The sequence below is a fragment of the Bidens hawaiensis genome, unplaced genomic scaffold (genome assembly GCF_021521415.1).
Source record: "Bidens hawaiensis isolate Kalapana, Puna unplaced genomic scaffold, B.hawaiensis_p1.1 tig00005061_1, whole genome shotgun sequence".
In the NCBI taxonomy this organism is placed as follows: Eukaryota; Viridiplantae; Streptophyta; class Magnoliopsida; order Asterales; family Asteraceae; genus Bidens; species Bidens hawaiensis.
In genome coordinates this window covers 1,075,570-1,099,024 of record NW_027491322.1, presented here as the reverse complement: position 1 = coordinate 1,099,024, position 23,455 = coordinate 1,075,570, and the positions used below count along the sequence as shown (strand labels likewise).

General features: G+C 34.1%; 3 protein-coding genes and 1 pseudogene across 4 annotated transcripts; 2 read left to right on the top strand and 2 right to left on the bottom strand.

Annotated features, from left to right (window-relative positions):
* Positions 1-534: 534 nt before the first annotated feature.
* On the top strand, positions 535-1,452 carry LOC143628761 (transcription factor PRE6-like; annotated as a pseudogene). Its single transcript, XR_013152816.1, has 2 exons — positions 535-643; positions 1,281-1,452. The product of XR_013152816.1 is annotated as a transcription factor PRE6-like (transcript).
* A 2,951-nt stretch (positions 1,453-4,403) lies between these two features.
* On the top strand, positions 4,404-7,077 carry LOC143628760 (vacuolar protein sorting-associated protein 29-like). The gene is made up of 3 exons (XM_077098254.1): positions 4,404-4,535; positions 6,244-6,381; positions 6,704-7,077. The coding sequence occupies exons 1-3, from the start codon at positions 4,404-4,406 to the stop codon at positions 6,998-7,000; spliced, it is 567 nt and encodes a 188-aa protein (XP_076954369.1). The 3' UTR covers positions 7,001-7,077.
* Positions 7,078-7,410: 333 nt separating this feature from the next.
* Positions 7,411-9,624, bottom strand: LOC143628759 (protein IQ-DOMAIN 31-like). The gene is made up of 6 exons (XM_077098253.1): positions 9,544-9,624; positions 9,156-9,428; positions 8,860-9,051; positions 8,705-8,779; positions 7,678-8,635; positions 7,411-7,588 (listed from the first exon to the last, which is right to left on the bottom strand). Exons 1-6 carry the CDS (start codon positions 9,616-9,618, stop codon positions 7,557-7,559), a joined length of 1,605 nt encoding a protein of 534 aa, XP_076954368.1. The 5' UTR covers positions 9,619-9,624; the 3' UTR covers positions 7,411-7,556.
* A 7,127-nt stretch (positions 9,625-16,751) lies between these two features.
* LOC143628757 (ubiquitin-conjugating enzyme E2 2-like) lies at positions 16,752-18,993 on the bottom strand. Its single transcript, XM_077098252.1, has 5 exons — positions 18,812-18,993; positions 18,667-18,692; positions 18,092-18,181; positions 17,872-17,960; positions 16,752-17,013 (listed from the first exon to the last, which is right to left on the bottom strand). Exons 1-5 carry the CDS (start codon positions 18,934-18,936, stop codon positions 16,885-16,887), a joined length of 459 nt encoding a protein of 152 aa, XP_076954367.1. The 5' UTR covers positions 18,937-18,993; the 3' UTR covers positions 16,752-16,884.
* Between the last annotated feature and the right edge of the window lie 4,462 nt (positions 18,994-23,455).

The window sequence follows — 23,455 nt, the reverse complement described above, 5'->3', positions numbered from 1 at the left end:
CTAACTTTTACATCCGTTACACATGTGTAAAAAGTCAACTCGGTGCGTAAAAAATTGTGTAATTTTTTTACGTGTATGTAACTTACATATATTACGCATGTGTAAAAAAAAATTCGGAAAAAAAAATTGTTACACTGAGTTCTTTCGAGTTCTTAAAACTCACACTGAGTTCTTTCAAGTTCTTAAAACTCAAAGGGGTTCTTAATTGAAATCTCCCCTATATACAATCTGATACAGCATATAGTTTAATAAATATGGTTGAACCAGGACCATATGTATACCAAAACCACAATGGGGCTAACCATGTACCCTACATGGTTCCACATCTGCACACACATAGCCAAAACATGCTCGGCCCTCTTGTTTTCTCTTATATGTATCAATCAATAGACCACCAATATTACATATCTACCACCACCTTAATCCTTAACTCCAACCATATATATAACCTCCCATTATATGCATTCTAACTCACTAACTATCCTGCTCAATTTCTTGCATACAAGATAATATATATAATCATATATTCATATAATGTCGAACCGACGATCTGGAGGAACAGATCACAGATGAGCAGATCATTGAACTTGTTTCCAAGTTGCAACAACTTCTTCCAGAGCTTCGAAACCGTCGTTCCAACAAGGTATATATATGTTTTTTTAATGGATATAAATGCAACCATTAATTAAGTTTTTGATTGCATCGAAACAGAAGACAAACGGGCAACAAGCTGCGCCGCTACCCCATATATGTTTGTTAAAAAACTGTTGGGCTAGGGTTTTTAATCTTTAATTATATTAAAATCTACTCAATAATGTTCTTTTGTAAAGTATTTGTCTTTGTCCCTACAACTAATTATTGGTCTCACATTGGTTATAACTTATACATACATGGTACAACAAACTTTTAATACAGAGATATTTCTAACCGAAAAAACTACTAGATCTATTTAACACAACTACCCTAGCGCGGTCAGTTACATCGTGACAAATCAATCTTTGTTTCGTTTGTTTAGATCTCAAACTTTTCAGACATATGACAAGGTTTCTATTAACCAAATCAAAATTATTATTATTATTATTTGATTTATCATTTATCATTTATTGTTAAATTAAAAAAATATAGTTATTAAAAAAAATTTATCGTTAATTTATCATTTATCGCTTATAATTAAAAAAAATATATCATTTATCGTTAAATTCTTTTGTTAGTTATTAAAGTTAATATATAACTACACATTTTTTTTCTCTCTTTTGAATTGTTTCAATTCTTTTGTGCAGGCATCGGCTTCAAAGGTGTTGCAAGAGACATGTAACTACGTGAGAAGCTTGCACAAGGAGGTTGATGACCTTAGCGATCGTCTCTCCCGCTTGTTGTCCACCATTGATGATGACAGTCCTCAAGCTTCCATTATTAGGAGTTTAATTAACAATAATTAATTAAGTACAAAGATATATTATAAATATTTCAAGCATTTTCCTATTTATCTTATGGTTTCTAGTGGTTTAAGGTTATGCCTATCTTTGTATTTGATCAGTTAAATTATAGCTTACGAATGATGATATATATGATTGTGTTTACACAACGAGCTATATGGTTCATGTGTATCTTTGTATTCGTGTTACTTTCGTCTCTCGATTCTTTTAATTCACAATTGTTTGTAGAACCAACAATACGATATCACCTCTTTAAAAAAAGAGTTGAAGAGTAATAATATATATATATATATGTTTTAAGATCAAATAAATTTTATTCTTAATATTGAAACGGTGAGAACCAATTTATTGTTATTACTAGGCTTGTTTTTATAATTGTTTGCTGTTAATTTTTGTTCGTGCTTGCTGATTTTCGATTATGAGACGTTATAAGTATTTGTTGATTTATATATTGTTATTATTATTATTAGGTTTTTCTTTATTTTGTTATAGGTATTTGCTGTTATTATTTTGTTGCTAATTTTGATTTTTTTGTTATTATTATTAGGTTTTTTTATATATTATTATAAAACATTGCTTATGTAGATTGGTATTGTAGTTGATAATATTTTCAATATTCTCATTTTTAATAGATTGGTGTTGTTTCCTTCGTTCTTATGTTAAGATTATTTTGTATATGAACCTTCCCATATATATAAACAACGTTTTCCTTAAAAATTATCATGCATGGCTATAAACTAGCAATAAGATCATCCTCTTAATTTTGTCATGCATGGCTTAAATCTTGATCTAGACAAACTTGAATGTAAACACTCGTGACCATTAAAAACGATTCGAAAATGAATGGAAAGATTCTTTAGGTTTAAGAAAAATCGACAAATTTAATGGTAGGTCATGAATTCAAACCTAATTATTTGGATACTGAATAGACCATCAATAATGTGGTCATCAGATGTTTATCGTAAGCTGATAGTCATAACTCGTTTATAATAACGTTAAATCTCGTATTTATCAGAGGTCTTAATAAACAAAAACGATATATTTGTTTAGACTTACATAAAGTTTTTAGGATATTATTAAAAAGTATTTAGAAAGTAAAGATTAGAAGTTATTTTTGAGATAAAATGGGACCAAATGTATAAAGAAATGGGACCATGGAAATTGTTATACAATCAAATGTCACAATCCAACTTCAACATGTAGATATTAGAGATGAGGTGGTCATTCAATACCCTTAATAGGACAATGTACCCACGAAAATGATATATGTCAACTCACCCTTCCCACCACACAATTATTAAATTTGAACTGTTATTACTTTGTTATATTCATAACAAACATATAAGTAGTCAGTAGACGTAACAAATAAAAAACACCCAAAAATAGAAAGATTGTAACAAATAATAAACACCCAAAAATAGAATGATTATTAACATTTGAGAGAGAGAAAATATGAATCTTGGCCCATGACCAAACTTATTGGGCTTCAGTTACTAAAAAGCCTATATCGAAAGTAGGCCTATAGTGGTTGGATTTTGCAAGTGGCCATGGTCCATGGGCTTTAAGTCGTAATCAAGTAGTGACTTTTGGTTTTTGAAGGACTTGGAAGTAGAGGGGTACAAAACCGGTTTGGTCAACGGCTGGTCAAAACCTGTTTGACTCAAACCGGTTCGGTTTATAAACCGGTTTAGACACAAGATAGGTCGACCTGGTCACGTCGGTTCGGTTAGGTTTATAAACCGGTTTAACCGATTTTAAACCAGTTTTAGCCGGTTTTAAACCGGTTTTCCTCAAAACCGGTTTGGTCGATCTTAAGGGGAACCTGTCATGAAAATGGCGGTTTGGGTCGGTTTGGGAACCGGTTTGGGTGACACCGGTTTTAAACCCAAACCGGTTCGGTTCGGTTTGCCTAAAACCGGTCCCAAACCGGTTTTTTTTTGTACACCTCTACTTGGAAGTCTTGAACTATACTTTTATTTTTTTAGTATACAGAATAGACTTGGGTCTTGTTTAGTATACAAAATAGACTTGGGCCTTGCTCTGGACCTGACCCGCTTTACCCATGGTAGGTACAAAGTACAACCATGTTCCAGTTCCTTAAATAAACCGCACCTCGAGAGCAGGAGCCGCAACCGAACCGGAATCAGTTCCGCCTCTACCCGGTCAAAATCCAGACTTGACAAGACCAAAAACCGATAAATACCCAAGAAACTAGTCTAAACCCGCTCAAAACTCCGACCATACCCGTAACCAGTTCCTACTAAAGGTTTACAAAAAACCCGAACCTGGAACCGGTTTTTTTATACCCGGGTTCTTAATACCCGACCCTACCCGTAGGGTGCGGATAGAGTATTCATTTCAATACCAAAACCCGTACCCGAACCGGACCCGATTTGTACCCGGTAATACCCGAATACCGGAACCGGTTCCATACCCGGAAACGGGTTTTTCAAATACCCGATTTATAAGCGAAAAATACCCCTGAAAAGTGCAATTTTTTAAAAAATCCAATCTATACCCGAAAAACCCAAAAATAGGGTTTTTTAATACCCGAAAATAGGATATTCGAATACCTGGTTTTAGAATACGCTCTATACCCGATCCGAACACGCTACATAGGGAATGATTTTTAGAGTCAATACCCGGAACCGAGCCGGGTATTGCTAATACCCAATTTTCCAATAACCAGTTCCATACCCGGAACCGGGTATTTGATAAACCCGATTTTTGCATCTTTAGTTCCTACTCGACCCAATCCTTAACGTTGTTGACCAATCGTTTCTAAAAATATTAGGCTGACGTTCAGTTCGTTTGCAGCCCGAAAACTTCAAATGAAACATATTGAACGCATCATTTTATTTTAGTTAGTCACCAAGTCATCCGATCGCTTATGATTATTGGTAATTGAGTGTTAAATTTGAGTTTCGTTTCATGACTTGATTAAAATTGCATGATTTAGGGTTTAAGATGGTATTGGTATTGGCAATTGGGGATTTGCATATCCCACACAGAGCACCTGATCTGCCTGCAAAGTTCAAATCTATGCTTGTGCCTGGCAAGATTCAACATATTATTTGCACTGGTAATCTCTCTATCAAGGTAATTATTATTAACTAATAAGATTGCTTGTTATATTATATTATATATGGCGTTTATAAGCTACATAACCTTAGGGGTGCAAATGAGCCGATGCCGCTCGAGATTGGATTGATAAAAAGCTTGAAGCTTTTTCGAGCTTGAGTCGGGCCCGGGACTTAATAAAGCTCGTTTAGTTATCTAGTCTGAGCTTGAGCTGTCTTTTGGATTTGTATGTATTAATTTCAAACTTCACAACCGAACTTGAGTGGAGGTTTGGCTTGTTTAAGGTACTAAACGAGCTCGAGCCGAGCTTGGCTTAGGCTTGTTTAAGGTTTTTTCTGAAAATGTGTAAAAATTAATTCAAAAGTAATAAAAGAGTCAAGCGCAAGCTTGAAAAAATGACTTACGAAATGGCCAAGACTTAAATAAAGCTTGTTTAGTTATCGAGTTCGAGCCTGAGCCTTGTGTAGGAAGCTCGTTTAGGCTCGTCGAACCTTAACGAACTTTGTGTGTTTTTAAGTTTTATGTCTTTTGAATTTGTATGTATTAATTTCAAACTTCACAACCGAACTTGAGCAGAGGTTTGGCTCGTTTAAGGTACTAACGAGCTCGAGCCAAGCTTGGCTTAGGCTCGTTTAAGGTTTTTCTCAAATGTATATAAATTAATTAAAAAATAATAAACGAGTCAAGCCCAAGCTTGAAAAAACGACTTACAAGACGAGCTCTGGCTTTAAAAATTGAGCTTGAAAAAATGTCTTGGGGCTCGGCTCGTTTACACCCCTACTTAAGTGTCTTCCTTGATTGAGCCTGCAGTACAAGCTAATATATGATGTCAGATTTACAAACTTGTCACATTCTCTTTGTGTACTTTATGAAAAGGGATGTGATAATCAGACACCAGACCCTCTCCTAGACGCCAACATGTCAGGATCTATGCGAGTCGTATAAGGCTATACGACTCGTACAGCTTTTCCGTACACGATAATTATGCAGAGGTGTCAGACCTTTGTTGACGAGGGTTGTATACGAGTAGTATAGATCTATACGGGTAGTATAAGCCTATACTACTCGTATTATTAAAATATATATTTTTTTTCAAATTTAATAAATTTTTATATAAATTTTTTGTAACAAAACTGAACGAATACGAGTCGTGAGGAATACAATATTTATGTTTCACCAGCACCCAAATAGGTTCAAGATCAAATCTCGTATTATCATCAACAAAGGAAACAACATGATGATTGACCAACCATTCAAAAAATTTTCAACTCTTTTTCACGATTTGGTTGTCAGAAAAAACGTAATGGAGTATCAACATCGATTAAAATCGAAAGAAAGTTGTTAGTTATTCACTTACACTAGTATTATGAGTCTTGTATATAAAAAAATAAAATTAAAAAAAATAATTATTATAAAAAGATGAAAAAAAAGGTTGCTCGTATTCTCTCAATCGTCTAGTTTGGTTAAAAATATTATTAGAACAAATTTAAGAATTTATAGGTCTATACGACTCGTATAGGCATATACAAGTCGTACAGAACTGGTCAATGCCACCAGAAAAGATCTGACATCTATACTGCATTACCGCAAGCCTATGAAAATCATTAAAACAAAGCCGTTTTGTGTACTATGAATGAGTATCTGTGTCTTAACACATCGCGAGTATGTTTGTATATTGATCTGCCTTTTAATCACACTTTTCTCTGGTTTATGCATCCATGAGCAGGAAGTTCATGATTACTTGAAATCTTTATGTCCAAGTTTGCATATAACTCGAGGTGAATATGATGAAGAATCTCGTTATCCTGAGACCAAAACAATTACTATCGGTCAATTCAAGCTTGGTTTGTGTCATGGTCATCAGGTGAGCTGTGTCACATTTTGCTTGCACATTATCAGTTACTGATCTATATCTATACTTCTATATCTGTATACGATTTATACTAATAAAACACGTTTATTAGTATAATTTGTTTATAGTCATTAATGTATTTTCGAACCCGAATTATATACTAATGTTTACATATTTTTTAATTTTTTTAAATCGTTGGTATATATATAATGCGTTTTACCACCTACAAAATGTACATAAAGATTTAAGAATTTTGTGTATTTATGTTTATCATCTCATATAGTACACGGGTTCTAAGCTAGTATTGCTTTAAACATGTTTGTGCTAAATTTAGGTGATTCCATGGGGCGATTTGGATTCGTTAGCCATGCTTCAGAGGCAACTGGATGTTGACATCTTGGTTAGTGGTCATACTCATCAGTTCAAGGCTTACAAGCACGAGGCTGGCGTGGTTATCAACCCTGGCTCGGCCACTGGTGCATACAGCAGTGTCACTTATGATGTGAACCCGAGTTTTGTTCTCATGGACATTGATGGGTTGCGGGTTGTTGTCTATGTTTATGAACTCATTGATGGAGAAGTTAAAGTTGACAAGATCGATTTCAAGAAAACATCCACGGCCACGATATGATGGGGTCGGTCACGGATTTGTTATCCTTTTGATGTTGATGAGTTTTTTAGTCTCTTGTCCGAATTTCTTTCATTTCCGAATCTTGTTTTTGTTTGATGTGTGTGATTCTGTAAATGATCTATCGTTTTTGGTTTCTTTGGTAGTTTTTATTGGGTGGTTTGAAATCATTACGTGTTTTTTAGTGAAAAGTTAGTAAGGGCCCGCTTACCTATATGGCAATGAGCTTTTCACTTTTTTAGCTGAGCCACTACATATGTAATAATCTATGTGACTAATTCAGAAACATAATACAAACTAACTATTGAAATAAAATAAAACATATAAAAAAGGAAGTTATGAATCTCAATAACACAAATTAGGGGGGAAAACACATCATCAAAATATGTTTTAAGAAAAACTTTAGGTTCATAAACTATACATGCATACATTGACTATTAACCCGCCACTCAACCCGACCCGAAAACAAAATAAATGAGAAGAAACATGAGTGTCACAAACTAAGACAACACAATAAAACCATACACAACCTGCAATAAAGATTTGCTGATCCCTGCACTCACCTCCTCCATCCTGCCTGAACCACTTTTTCTGAAAAAAAAAATAACCATAAAAATGAATAAATAATCAATCACCCAATAAAAGATATTAATTAATTAATTAATTAAATAATAGCTAACCATCTCTAGGGGATATTTGGGATTTGTTAGGTTTAGTTCCTGCTTTGCCATTGGCTTGTAACGGCTTCTGAACACGCGGTGAAGCCAGGCTCGGCTTACCTTTAGAGGATGGTAGAGACTGCCGCCTGGTGGAACCATTTTCACCGCCTTCTTCTGCCGCCTTTGCTGCTGCTTGTGCCCTGAGTTTGGCCTTTGCTGACTCGGTTGCTGCCATGTAGCTTGGTAAAGAGTGAGTACTCTGTGGTACAACACTCTCGTGCTGTTCTTGTTTTGCTGGCAATGACTTTCTTCTTCTTGCCTTTTGAGTTTCTTTTTCGTTTGACTCGCCATTTGCAGGCAGTTCGGGCTCGGGTTCTGGTTCGGTTTCTAGCTTCCCAGGCGGTGACTCGGTGGTAGGTTGATCAAGTGGTTTATCCTCTGGTGGTTGAACAGGAGGTTCTGGCTCAGGTGGTTTAAGGCTCTCAAAGGGTGAATCGTTTACCAAACCATTGTTTTTATCCGAAGGCTCGGGAATAGGAGAGTTTGATACTTTATTCAAAACGGGTGAAGTTTTTTCAGTGTCGGGATCTGATTTCTCGGGAGGTGTGGAGGTGGAAATAGATATTTTTCTTAAACTACGTTTGACCTTTTCAAGTTCGGTAACAGATTGGTCTTGACCAGAGTCGGCTTGGTGGTTGACTTTTCTCACGGTACGTTTGGATTTCTCGATTTCCGGGGAATTATGAAGATTATTATCATTATTTGCTCTACGGACACTTCTTTTTGGTCTCTCGGTTTCTTCAGTTTGTAATTTAGTCTGCTTTCTTTTAGGCTTTGTACCAAACGGTTTTTTCGGTTGGGGTAGTGGGACCCAGAAGCTGGAAGATGACCAACGTGTGAGCCAGCTCCTAGCCGAGTTTGGTTCCATTGATTGGTATTGAATGCTTAAGGGCATGATAGTATGAGATGAAGAAACAAGCTACATTAACGAATCACACATCAGTCAACAAGTCAACTTCTACACATGTAAACATGTAATGAAAAATACCTTGGTCGCGAAGATGTTTGTTGACAACTTCTCTACTCGGAGGGATGTTTCAAGCAAGTTTTCAGGTTTCTTATCCTAATGAAACAAGAACCGAAAAGAGTCAAAAGTCGGTGAATGAAGAAGTCAACATGAAATGATAAAGAAAAAGGAATTACCACGAATTTGATTTGCTTTTTAGGCAGTTGACCATTAGCAAGTCGGACCATTCGGCCACGAGCCAACGCCTGTAACTGAATAATCACACGCATGCATCTCAAAGTAGCAACAGCCTGTCTCCTAACTAAGTGGCCACGCACTAAAGCTTGAAGCCGTATTATACCTTTGAGAGCCCGAAACGCTCTTCGGGCCTTCACATATGGTGTAAAAATAATATTAAGTATTAACTAAACAACTTAAAGAAAGCCTAAACATTCCTCGTAGAAGAGAAATTAATCAAGATCAGTAATATTACCATATAGCCCCTGAACGCAGCCTGTGCTTTTGTGGCAGCTTGTTCTAGCTTGATTAACTCCTCACCATTTACTGCATTTAGTTCCACGGGAATTCTTGAATCATCAACTGTATCAGGCATTAAGCTGGCACTAGAACTCTTCTCCAGTTCTGTATGTTCTCCGCTTGAAGCAGTAACAGGGCGCATGGGGCTAGAGATAACCATAGAATCAGGCCCAAAATCATTTGATGTAGTCTTACCAGTGACCGATGTCTTAATTTCTGAAGTAGCATCCTTCAAGAAATAACATGACATCAGCATGAAATCATTGCTTAATTTGTCAATCACAAATATTTTTTTCTGAAAGTCTGAAACGTTGATGTGTGTGCATAAATAGCTTTTTTCTTACTTTTGAGAGATTAGACTTTGATGACGTCTTCCCAAAAAGCACAGTTTTGATCCACTTTCCAGGAGATTTCCCCATTGTCAAGTTAGCGCACCTTTAAATGCTCTGCATTGTCCCAAAATGAACTCTCAATAAAACAGTAATGACTAATGAACATTAATCATGCCAAAGGCATAATTTGGCATCACTATTAATGATTGGCATGATCAAGTAATCATGCTAAGCTCCATTATGTTCCATATCCAAAAGCATCTTTATCAAACAAATTTTCGTACGGAAGTCTCAAATGAAAAAGAATCTCATTGCACGTTAAAATCACACAATAAGTTTATAACAATGGACGAACATATAGAACGGTCACACACCGACAAACGAAAGAGGAATCCATACATTTCCAGCTACAACTGGATCTACTAAAAACAGTGCTGTAAATATCAATATAAAATCGGTGACTAGTCAGTAGTCGGTGAGCTACTGATTAAATTTTTGCTAATCGGTGACATCAAGGTTGTACGTTGTAGTAGTCGCTAGTCGGACGGTGGGGTGAGACTAGCGATTAATCGGGATTAATCAAGATTAATCGGATCAGATTTTAATGTAGAATTTTCAGTTTTATACACACACACATTTTTATATGCAGTTTCAGTTTTATATATACATATATTTGTTGGAAATTGGCTGGAATCTCACCGGAAACTGCCGATTTTGGCCAGAACCTTGCAAGGAAACGCCGACTAAGTTTGATTAATCCCAATTTTGGCCAGATATGACCATTGACCGATTAGCCAAAAATTAATCAGTAAGGTGGGGACTACCGATTAATCGGATTGATCGACGCCTAGTCAAGTTTTTTACAACCATGAGACATTAGTCGTTAGTCTATCAAAATCGCTCAAGTCGGTCAAAAATCAGCCCAAATCTGTCAAACATCAGACATTTTTCCTCTAATTGTTTATTTTACTTTATTTTATGAAAGGCAATTGGACTTGGTTTTCTCATCGATTTGTTACGTTTATGTTTGAAGTATTTATGTAAGCATTTATATGTAATTTTTCAAAGTTTAAATATAAACTATATATATAATTTTATGAAAAAAATATACATATAAAAAATTCCAATCCGGTTAATCGCTAGGCAGCACACAATTAGATATATTAACATTTTAACAAATTAGCATGAGTCAAACACCACACACAAAATTATCAACAGTTAACTGCAAATTCTAACAATGTGAAGTAACCATAACTAATCCGAGATCTGCATATCCAAAGGCTAATTATCATAAAAACTACAAGGTTTTGGAAGGACTATACTTCAGATCTGTAACCGTACCTGAAATCGGAACCCTAACTTAACTGCCGACTGGAGCAAATTAACTGAAATTGAAGCAAAAATGAGATCGTAATAATAATAATAATAATGAATAATGTTGAAGATGAAGATAGTACCTTGAAATTGATGTCATGCGGTTGAGGAAATGAAGCTTTCTCTCTCTAGTTTCTCTCTCTTACTAGATGTGTGTATGTATATCTGTATTTTCAGAAGCTTCACACTCACATTGATATTATGCTCTGTCTTATTATTATTATTATTATTATTATTATTATTATTATTATTATTATTACTCAATAAACCGTTTGTAATAAATATAACTTTGTTAGTTGGTTATTCAATACAAGAGGTGGGCAAATAAACAGATTTGAAAATCGAACCGAAACCAAACCGATTATGTAGAAACCAGTTTGGAATCGATTGAAATCGTATGTTCGCAACCGGTGTATAATCTTCTCCATCAAAACCGGTTAACCGAATCAAAGCATGCCAAAGCTGGGGAAAAAGCAGTCAAAACCCGAACCGAAACCGATTGTAACTTGGTCAATAAACCGGTTTCAACCAGAATCAAAACCGATCATAAACCGATTTTGACTTTTGTTGACCAAACTGAACCGGTTTTGAGTTTTAAACCGATTTGTGCACCTCTATTCAAGACTAGTTACTATTCTCATAAAAAATCATATAAACATACTCAATCGATTCAAGTCGAGCCGGGTGCCGGGACAAACTTGGCTCGGCTCGGTTTGGCTTTGAGCTGAAAATTTGAACTCAAGCTCGGCTTGGTTTTAAACCACTTGATTTGGCTCAATTTTAAAAAATAATACAAAGAAATGCAAAATAATCGTAAACTACCGATTACAAAGTAAGATCATTGGCTTCTGAATCAACCCGCAACAGCAATAATGCAAGAGCTTTGAGAAATAAGAATGAACATTTGGAACTACAGCGGGATTTAGAATTTGGGAGGGATATCCCCCCTTCCCGTTTAGCGTTTATAATAATATATACAATCATGCAACATCTAGCATGGTCTAGTGGTAAATCATCAACTAATGGTTGTGAGTTTTAGTCTTAGGTGAAATAGATGAAAAATAAATATTAGATGTTCAAAAAAATTAATATATTATATGTATATGAAGATAAATTATATTAAAAGTAGAATAAACCGAGCTAAACCGGGCAAGTCCGGCTCGGCTCAGTTTCAACTCAAGCCATATCGAGCGAGGTTTATCCAAACAAATTCAAACAAGCTCTTAGCCACGAGCTTTTTAAACAACCCTATAATAACTTAACAGCAATAATTGTAAGTTCCACCAATGATCCATGTGGTTCAGACATTTGCAAATTTGGTCACCAAATTTAAAAATTTAAAACATTAAAGAAATATATATCTTTCACTAGTCATACCAACATCCGAAATTAACAGGACATATAATAAGTTACGACACTTTTGTTCATGTTTTTATATTTATTTTTATATTTAAAGTTGTAAACGAGTCAACTCTATCATTACCTACTCGAATATCGTCTAGCTAAAAGTCTCAAAAGAAGTCAAGATTAAACTAGCTTGAATGTGAGTTCATGTTTCACATCCTTTACTAATTTCACGACTTAAATCATCATGTTGTTTTTATAAATACAGTAATTTTTATTTAATTATATAACATTATGATAAAAAAACGAAATATACATAAAAATTAATTATATATGCATATCTATAATATATATAAAGCGTAAGTGAAGGATCTCTTAAATTTTAATAGGTACCAAATTTGTTACTTTAATACAAACAATAATGTATAAAATTATGACATTTTAGGGGTAATTTTGTCTTTTGACAATTTTGTCTTTTAACAAAATCAAATACAGTATTTTAATTTATTCAAAAATAATTACAAGTTTGGTCCTTTAACTTTAATCGTATTTTGTTAATTTATAAAATAGTTACATATATACCCCGTATTTTAAATCAACTGCCCTCACGACGTTTAAACGTTTATAGCTTTTTCACACGTTAATATTTAAAAAAAAAACATTATACCATAAAAACGAGTATTTTATTCTCTTTAATTTGAGTATGATATTGCTATACTTTTTTTATTTTAGAAACTTAATGTGTTACGTGATTACCATTAAGGACCGGCAAACGGGTTGGGCGGGTTAGGCAGTTCAGGTCATGGGTCTAAAAGGTTAAAGTTGGAATAGGTAGATACAAAAAAAGGTTGTGTGACGAATTTCGTTCAGGTCAGGTCATTTGGTTTGGGTCGTAGGTTAGGGTCAAAAAGGGTCAAGTCAGAACGAATTTCGTGTTTAAACAGTGTTAGGCGGAACAGGTTGCGAGTCAAGACGCGCTCAATGTAGCATTGCGTGTGCACCGACACCTGATTGTGTACGTACAGTTGTGTGACGTGTTTACTAACACCGGTTAAGCTTCTAATGCCGCATTACAAGCATATTGTCGCTAGGTTACGCACATATTGTTGTGAAGTCACACACTTACTGAAACGGTAACACCGGTTACGCGTTTGATGTCGTGTTTGCGTACATACTCCGCTGCATCGCGTAGGCACCCAGCCATATATTACAAAACATATCTAATACTATATAATAAAAAACTAAAATGCATAACATATCCAATACTATATAATAAAAACCTAAAATGCATAACATATCCAATAATATATAATAAAAAAGTAAAATGCATTCAACGTTTGCAGTCTGGTCTGGTTTCCGGTATAAAACAATCAAACTGTTCGCTACGGTTTGAAAATTTTGAAACCGACCAACCGACCGAAAGTAAAAAGCCCAGCTGTGAAACCAAACCAATGACTGGTTTAAACAGTTTCAAGGTTTTAAACCGAACCATAAGCACTCATAATTACTACAATGCTACGCGATTAACAGGGTCCGCGTTCAAACACTCGCTGCATCGCGCGGGCCCCCGTCTAGTAAAAGAATTACATGCATGTAAATATATTTAAATATTTAAAAGAACGTAAAGTTCTGAGTTAGAAAAACTATTAATTGAGTTAGAAAAACTATTAATGTGTCAAGCTCAAGTTTTCAACATAAAACTTGAAATTAGTCTAGATCAAGCTTGATGTCTTTTAAATTGAACGAGCTGTACTTGAGTTTAGGCGAGTTCAACTCGTTTGCAACCCTATATACTGGTAGTTATTTTATTTGTTACGTGATTTCAATAAAATAATATGCCAAATTAAATTTTGTATTTGGTGATTCAATGAAGCAATATATTCAATTTTTGTAATAACTAATATTATGCCCGGCGCGTTACGCCTGACAGGTTGATAAAACTCGGGTGATGAAATATCCAAACTCTGTGCGTATTCAGTCGGTTTCGGTCTAGTGCGTTATAATACCGGAACTAAAAACCAAAAATAAAACAAAAACGTATAAAATTTGAGGTGGATCAATTGAGAGGTGTCAGTCGGTAACACTCGGGCGGGAAGATCCGAGCATTGCCGATCCCAAATGTTGAGGCGATGAGTCTACGCAAATTCGGTTGACGTCCGTCACATTGGTTATGGTACCGAAATTAAAACAAAAGGCAGTGAGTCTACGCGAATTCATTCGATTTCCATTATGTTTGTCACTACACCAGAACTAAAAAACAAAAAAAATCCAATGACCAATACGGTGGCGCCAAGTGACCCAATCAGTACTTAGCGACACCAAAGTTTGTAATTATTATATACAATAATAATATTGGATAGTGTGATTGTCATTTATAAATGTTGATACGGTATTTATATTTTTTCAGATGTATTTGAATTATAATGAAATATTTAAGTACTTTAAATGATATGGTTTGAGTGGTGGGGCATGATTATTTAACAAATGTAACAAAGACAGCTAAAAGCACCAAGAGGTTAGTGGGTCACTATCGGTGGCATTGCCCATTGAATCTCCTTAATAAGACATTATATACCTTTTTCGTATCAAAAAAAATAAGAATATCAATAATAAAAATATAAGTTATATAAATATGTATATTAGAAAAGGGAAAAGTTAACGTACAAACTAAAAAATGTATTAACTGTGCAAATCCAGTAGGGTAATTATGTAATTATAACACAGCACTGTAACACTACTTGATTCATATAGTTTGTACGTTAAGTTAATTTATATTTCATCCAAACCCATTAGACTAAGACAAATAGTGTGCATATATACATACACATGTTATGGTAAAAGAAAAAAGAAACTAGAGGTAATTATGCTGCATTTCATAAAATTATGTTGAATATTTGACGATAAAAATAACTCCACTTTTTAAGGCATGTAAATGTAACGTTTCATTATCACGCAACAGTAATTTTTTTTATCTAATTAACGTTAAAAGAACTTCAAGATATTATAGCTATTGTTGGATTACACTGATTACACGAAGAAGATCGTTTAACCATATCAAGAGTGTGAAAGACTTATTATCACTCATAAAGTCTTGCCTGTTTTTACACTAAAAACAATCTAGTTTTGTTATGAGAGACAAAAATAAATCTTGTTATTACCCTAAAAAAGACCGCATATGCCCTCTTATAACAAGTGTATTTCAGTGGTAAGTTCATTCTTTCTCATATGTGGTAACGTTGTTACTTTGTTATTGTTCCACATTTTCCATCGGTGGTAACTTTTCATCGGTAACAACTAAGGGCTGGCTCTAAGAATTGAAAAAAAAATTTGTGCCAGAGATGAAAAATATTATGGGAGTTAAGTAAAAGGAGTATTTTGTTGGGTTTAAACAATTTAATTTTTATATGGCTTACTGGTTATGATTTGAGCTATGTAAAAAACTTTTGTATTAAAATATGTTTAAGCATGTCTCAAATGAGACTAGAACCATAACTTTTTGGTTGGGAGTCATATCCTCCTTTGCCCCTAGACCAAGCTAGTTGTTATGTAATTAAGTTTAAGCATTAAATATACATATCGTTTTTCATAAAAATACATATAATTAAAAAGAAAAATCGGACTTAGCGAGGTGTCAGGTAGAGTGTCGTCGATTAACTTTTTTTAATAACCTTTTACATTGCATATACTTGATCAATCTTTTACATCAGGTTTTCCAACACCACTTGTTTAAACCCAACAAGATTCATCTTATTTAGCTTTATTTTAAAGGGCTCATAATAATAATATAAATAATGTAACAATATCACTTTTACTATCTCTATTTGTAATCCATGAAAACGAGTTCCTAAAAAAGAGCCGAAAATAAGATATTTTCTTCTATCTACACTTCAAAAACCTCTTTGTCCCAAGCCTGCCAAACAATCCACCACATGGTACCATTTACCAATAACGTAACAATCCAAGTCAAAATAGTCGAAATAGAAAAACTTGCATCATCATCTCAACTCTTTTCATTCAATGAGGTTGTCCCCAACTTGTATGTTGTCTCAAAGGCAAACCACCACCAGCAACCTCCTACGTCTAAAATGTGGTACGCTCATTCGCTCGGCTTTATGGGACACCATGGAACCAAGACATTATTCAAATGACATCATTTCTATTGTATACAAGGCAGGTGAAAAAGTGAGGGCAAAAAAACTGAAAGCATAATTACTAAAATAGCATAACTGTTAGAAGTGTAGTTGAATATTTTATTTTTCAAACTAGGATTTAAAGCGAGTTTAAGATCAGGTTTTAAGCAACAGGCATTCCAGCGTATAACTTTTAACCACGCAAGACTAAGAACAGAGATAGCCAGTACCTGCAGGTATACCTACAAACCCGACAAGTGTTATGTAAGTTTTATAATCAAGTGCGAGATTGAGATTACCAAAACATGTCCCGTACCCGGTACCCGATAAGTCTAATATGGAAAGCAGCAAGAGGCAGATATAAAGTAATAAAAGCTCAAGAACTTTCAAACCAACAAAGCTTCCACAATATCCGTTATTATTGTCATAAGTCATTCTAAAATATCAATATTACAAAGATACAAACAACAAGAAGATAAGAGAGAAACGTGAACCACGCACCAGTCTAGTCAGCTGTCCAGCTCTGCTCCACAACCTCTCTCACTTTCCTGTTATACTCGCGTTTATTCTCACTAAATAACCGAGCAGCCTCTGAGTTGGCTGGTGAGTTGGGATTTGGATCACACAGCAATGACTGCATTGCAAGAAACCAAATCATTATAAAAATTATTTCAATTTATCATAACCTACAAACAATGCAAATTGATTAGTAAAAAAACGCAATGCACACTCAAACCGCAAAGGTAGCAATAGAAAACATAATAAACTGAATTATACTACTACCCAAATATGAATAAAAACCTAATAAAATAATTAAAATCATCATATCAAAATTTAAAACAACCTTTTAAGATCATCAGAGTAAAGATATCTAATATGGTAAGCAAATAACCACAGAAGCCTAGAATTATCGAGGACGTTTAGGTCTCAAAAGTCAGAAACCAAGATGAGAGAAGAGCTTCACATACACAAAACTAAATAAGCTTTATGTACAACCTATAAGCCTTTTTATCAGTAAGCCATTCCTAACTTCTTCAAATAACCTCTATGTACAGCCAAATACGGTTTATGTATAACCTATTAGCCTTTTTATCAGTAAGCCATTCATAATTTCTTCAAAACAAGCTCCATATACAACCAAATAAGCTTTACGTATAACATATTGGCCTATTTATCTAGTAAACAATGATAATTCTTCATCACCTTGGTTGTCTTTACATATTAAGCTTCCTACTTGCCCTAAATTTGAGTTTGACCAATTTCCCGATATGCATGAGGTGCCACCTAAAGGGCGTGAGGCGTTTTCTAGATCGTCTCGCAGCTTGCTTTTAAACCAAGCTTGAGCTATTTATAATCTAATTAATTACAAACATTGCTGACTTTGTTTCAATCATTCAAGAAAACATAAACATGCAAGAATATCATATGTCAAAGCTATGAGATTTAAAAAAGGTAAGCGCATCCCGTTATAGCGTAACTAATAATACTACACCTGAATTGATGTCAGAATAGCAGCAACGTCATAAATTGGACTCCACTGATTTTGAAGGATGTCCAGGCATATGCTTCCATCTGCATAAACTGGTACATAGCAAAGCCCGAGAAACACATTTATATCAATCTTAACATACAATGTTCTTCATGATAAATCATAAAACTCAAAGAAGAAGAGTGAATTTAAATATTTAATCAAGTCGATGATGACCGCTTACTGTTTGGATGAAACATTCGAGAAATGAAACGCACTGTTGGTGGCTTATTTGGATAATCTTCCGAAAACTGAAGGGTCAGCTTGAATGTGCCTGATATTAACATATATTAAGGAATATAATAATGCAAGTATGCAACACACTGATAAGATAAAATGACATGAAACTCTGAAAAGCTAAATTGTGTCCTAAATAACAGAACACCTAGAAATTTCATCTAAGATCTAAGCAATTAAAAGCTCTATTCACATTACAAGTACTCGCTAGTCAGTCACATTCAGGACACATGCTTATGCAAGATCCAGGCTAGTATATACAAATAACCCTGAACCTTAAAAAAAAAAACTACTGTGAACTACTAAAGTATGAAACTTTGAGAAACCACTATGTTAATGATTCATTTCTCCAACTTTTTCATTCATACTTCATTTTCTAGTTCTAATCCTGTATGTTTTACCACATTTCTTCATATAATACTCCAAATACTTCACATGGAATATGCATTTACAACCATCAGTTTGGCTTCTTTTCTCATTCTAAGCATATAAATACTAAACCATGCAAAGCATCTCACTCACCTCCATCCCAAGGAGTATCATCAGGCCTGCAGCACAAACAAACTAACCCGTAAAAATCATTATATCTCAAAGCAAAAACAGCATCATTAGCAACTAGATTATGATATCAACAAACAACAATATACACTTTCACAGTTTCACCTACCCAAATATGACTGCATTCCACAGCATAATATTGTTGTCATACGGAGCACCACTGATTCCCGCAGGAGGATCTTGCTGCAACCTCTTAAAATCCCTCATCAATCTCTTTCGTGAAGGCGTTGACATCTTCGTCAACTGTTACGCCCAATTCAACAAGCCAACAGTACCAATCTCAGTTTGTAATTTCACCACCAAATCAACTACCTAATCCACAGCAAATTTCAATCAACTAGAAGACCAAAACAAGCAAACCAAGCGTGAGGATCAAACAGTCTGCATATAAAGTTATAAACCCTAGATCTATAAAGTAAAAATAATCACATAGCATATCAAAAGAATTTAACCTGAAAACGGAAAGCAACAATTGAACATGATAAACGTATTACCAAACCCTAGGATCACATTAACGGTCAATCAAATAAACATCTAACGTAATTAAACAACAATTAAACGAATAAGGTAATCTAGTGTGGCAATCAAACGACCAATGCAGTTAATGCGGAAAGATATCAGATATTGTCAAGAACCGACATATATTAGCTATCACGGTTGGATATCGCCATATCAGTAATTTTAATATCATGCAGAACTTAAATATATAGCAATTTAACACTTAACAACTCAGTATACTCTCCTACAATTAACAGATTAATCTTTTGCAACTTACAAAACATTAATGATTATATTATAGCAAGTAGAAGCTTAATCACTAGCATTAATCACTAATGGTAGGAGAGTATGCTATTATAGCAAGTAGAAGCTTGATTAAGACTTGAAACACTAGCATTAATCAATTTACAATTAGGACTTAAAAAACTGATATCTGGAAAATCGGTGATATGTCGGTCAATATTGGGACCAATATTATGACCGATATCTTACCAAGGAACCGATAACCGATATAGCAATTTAACACTTAACAACTCAGTATACTCTCCTACCATTAACAGATTAACCTTTTGCAACTTACAAAACACTAACAGTTATATTATAGCAAGTAGAAACTTATTAAGACTTGAAACACTAGCATTAATCACTAAAAATTTACAATTAGGACTTAAAAAACTGATATCGAGAAAATCGGTGATACATCAGTCAATATAGCCGATAATATCGGGCCGATATTTTACCAAGGGACCGATAACCTTTATCGACATATATTTGCGATATCGGCTGTATAGCAAACGACATGAATATAAACCCTGGATCTAATAATATTAACAATAATAGCATAACATATATATGAAATAATATTAACATAACTACAAAAACGGAAATGAACAAGTGGACATGATAAACGTATTGTCAAACCCTAGGGTTACGTTAATGGTTAAAAAAGTGAATATCAACGTAATAGAGTGGTTGAAATTACTGTTGTGTGGTCAAGCAGAAGATGTTGGCCGGCCGCCGGTGGTGGTGGTGGTTGTGGCGGTGGTGAATTGAACTCCGATCACATAAATAAAAGGATGAGGTTTTCGACTTTAGACAATGGATTCATTTCATTTAGCATGTCATTTCATAAATGGGATCGGTACCGAATAACCGATTCGGTAATTATTTTTTAGGTTTCGGGATTCGTACTGTACTGATATTTGGCCGAAATTTTGTCTTTTGGTATCGCTTGTGTTGCTACTAATTTAGTAACTATTTTTTGAGGTTTCGGAATCGATACAATACTGATATGGTTCGGTACGGTATTGCTGTTTTACCGATTTTTTGTCTGCAGTATCGGTTCCGCTGCTACCAATTCAATACCCACTTTTTGAGGCTTCTGGATCGGTATGGTACTAAGGATGGTTTTGTACGATACGGCATCAGTATTTCGCTGAATTTTTGTCTTTAGTATAGGTTTCGTCGCTACCAATTCAGTACCCACTTTTTGAGGTTTCGGGATCAGTACGGTATTGGTATGATTTGTACGGTACAGTACTGGTATTTTACCAAATTTTTGTATTCGGTATTGGTTCATTCGCTACCAATTCGGTACCCACTTTTGGAGGTTTCGAAATCGGTACGGTAGTAGTGTGGTTCGATATGGTACCGGTATTTATCAAAATTTTGTTTTCGATATCGGTATCATACAGTACAAAGTATTTTCAATACGGATTTTTGGGATTTTCTGTATCGGCATTTTTGGTATTGAGCTCATCCCTAGTCATTCCTGCTTGCTAAAAGCTACATAAGAGTACAAATCATGTCGGATTGTCGGGTTTCGTGTAGTATTGTAAGTTTTCTTATTTTAATTGTTTTATTGTATGTATCTCATTCTCAATTAACAAACGTGGATTTATACATTTAGCTCGAGGTTATACAAGTGAATGAGAGTCCGATGAATCGACAGTTGTAACTACTAAAATATAATTGTTGTAATGAAGTATATAAATAAACTTGTTCAAAAGAAACATTAATTTCGTTTCTAAAAGTTGCTCACACGAAAAACATATGTCATTATGCATATCCAATATCATCCCAGATTTAATATAATTTAAGTTCAATATAATCAGTAAACAATAGTAAATCTTTATAACCCTAATAAAATAAAAGTGATAGGAAGGAGAACCCACACATTTGAGAGCTCATTTATTGTAAATAGCTTAGTCGTTTTGATCTAGCAGCATCAATAGATAATGCAAACGCATAATTAACTTGATTTGCATTTATGAGAATATAAATGACCAAGATATTGACGACAAACGAATTATTACGGGTGGAATTTAAAATTTTACAAGATTTAAACAACGTAATAAGATTAACATTAATAATTTCATAGAGATCCGAACATCACCCAAAAGTCCAAAATCTTGATTACGGTAAGCAAAAAGATCTTTTTACAAATTTTCGAACAACCATCTAAATTTTTACATACTATATCATTATAACGGTAAGAATATTAGATATACCAAGCGATGCTCTTTCTAAAATATAAAATCAACTTCCTAAATAATATACAAGTACACAAGATTAATTATAAATAATGTTGCGGTGATAGAATCATAACTTTTCAGTTCAAGGCCATAAAACAGTAATAGATACCTGCAGATATAGCGCTAACAATTTTACTAGATTGTGATAGTTTGAGCAAGCAGATTAGCATTTCTTTATTCTTCCGCTAATCCCAACCTTCTAAGAAATCGCATGTGTACTTATCATCAATATCAAATGTGATATAAATTAAGCTCCGTGTCATTGATAAACATCAACAACTTTTTGTTGTAATCTATAGTCTTATTGACGTGTTTCATTCGTAATAAAAGTTATAGAAAGGAGAAACCACACATTTTACATCTGAAAACTCATTCATCATCGATAACTTAGCCGTCTTGATCTTGCAGCATCAATAGATAACACCAGCGCATAATTAAGTTGATTTACATTCATGAGAAAGATAAATGATGTGGCTGTAGAGGATGAATGAAGAAAATAAAACATACAAAACTCTAACACTAAGTATAAATCAACACCCCAAATAAGATATAACGATACAATATTAGTAATATATAATGGTAGTAAAACATTGATAGAAGCATAACTTTTCAATTGAAGGTCATAAAGCAGTAACATAAACATAACATTTTCTTTAAAAGTCGTAAGTCAGTAATAGAAACATAACTTTTGAATATTAAGTTAAAGGTTGCAAAACAGTAATAGAAAAATAACTTTTTAGCTGAAGACCGTTTAGTAAAACATTGGTAGAAGCATAACTTTTCAATTGAATGTCATAAAGCAGTAATAGAAACATATCCTTTTCTTTAAAATTCGTAAATCAATAATAGAAAACTATTTTACGATTTGATCACTGTTTTACGATCTTCAGCTAAAAATTTAATAATAGATTTTTTTAGGGTGATTAAGTTAAAGGTCGCAAAATAGTAATAGAAACATAACTTTCTAGCTGAAAATCGTAAAACAGTGATCGATCGTAACTTCATCGTTGAAAATCGAAAGACTTAAATCACCTTGAAAATATCTATTCAATTAAATCTTCTTGTTATTAATTTTTAGCTGAAGATCATAAAACAATGATCGAATCATAACTTACCTGTTGAAGATCGAAAGACTTAAATCGCCCTAAAAAAATCCAATCAATAAATGTCCTTGTTATTAAATTTTTAGCTGAAGATCGTAAAACAGTGATCGAATCGTAACTTCCCTGCTAAAGATCGAAAGACTTAAATCGCCTGAAAAAAAATCTTATCAAACAAATCCCCTTGCTAATAAAAGTATTTTGCTCTTGTTGAAAATCAACAATTTAGGTATAGCAAAAACCCATGCTGAATAAAACCAACCCAAATCAAGTAATGGAAACCTTGAGCTCCATTTCAAATTGCCTATACCAAATCTAGCAAACAAACCAACACAAGAAATACCAAACTAAACACCATTTAAGAAATAAAACATGTTTGTCTAAAAACAATTCAAGAAAGTACAAATATCCCTATTTCTTTCCCCATTTATGATAGATACCTTTTGCAGCGCCAGAACGATCAAATTAATTATCTTAATAATTTGGCCGTTCTAGCTGCGGAAAAAAATGCATCCTTTTAGACGATTATGCTCAAATTATGTACAAGATCTTCGATAACCAAAGAACATATGCATGACCATCTCTACCCGACAAATCTGAAAAAATAAAAAGAAAAAAAAG

Bases quoted from the DNA above. Each gene is read 5' to 3' on its own strand.
- LOC143628757 (XM_077098252.1), bottom strand. From the start codon at position 18,936: ATGTCAACGCCTTCACGAAAGAGATTGATGAGGGATTTTAAGAGGTTG. The intron at 18,693-18,811 runs GTAGGTGAAACT...TTTGTGCTGCAG, and splicing joins TGGAATGCAGTCATATTTGG to GCCTGATGATACTCCTTGGG. The intron at 17,014-17,871 runs GTGTAGTATTAT...CTTGCAATGCAG, and splicing joins CTATTCTGACATCAATTCAG to TCATTGCTGTGTGATCCAAA.
- LOC143628759 (XM_077098253.1), bottom strand. From the start codon at position 9,618: ATGGGGAAATCTCCTGGAAAGTGGATCAAAACTGTGCTTTTTGGGAAG. The intron at 9,429-9,543 runs GTAAGAAAAAAG...TATTTCTTGAAG, and splicing joins CAAAGTCTAATCTCTCAAAA to GATGCTACTTCAGAAATTAA. The intron at 7,589-7,677 runs GTTAGCTATTAT...TTTTTTTTTCAG, and splicing joins CCAAATATCCCCTAGAGATG to AAAAAGTGGTTCAGGCAGGA.
- LOC143628760 (XM_077098254.1), top strand. From the start codon at position 4,404: ATGGTATTGGTATTGGCAATTGGGGATTTGCATATCCCACACAGAGCA. The intron at 4,536-6,243 runs GTAATTATTATT...ATCCATGAGCAG, and splicing joins CTGGTAATCTCTCTATCAAG to GAAGTTCATGATTACTTGAA. The intron at 6,382-6,703 runs GTGAGCTGTGTC...TGCTAAATTTAG, and splicing joins GTTTGTGTCATGGTCATCAG to GTGATTCCATGGGGCGATTT.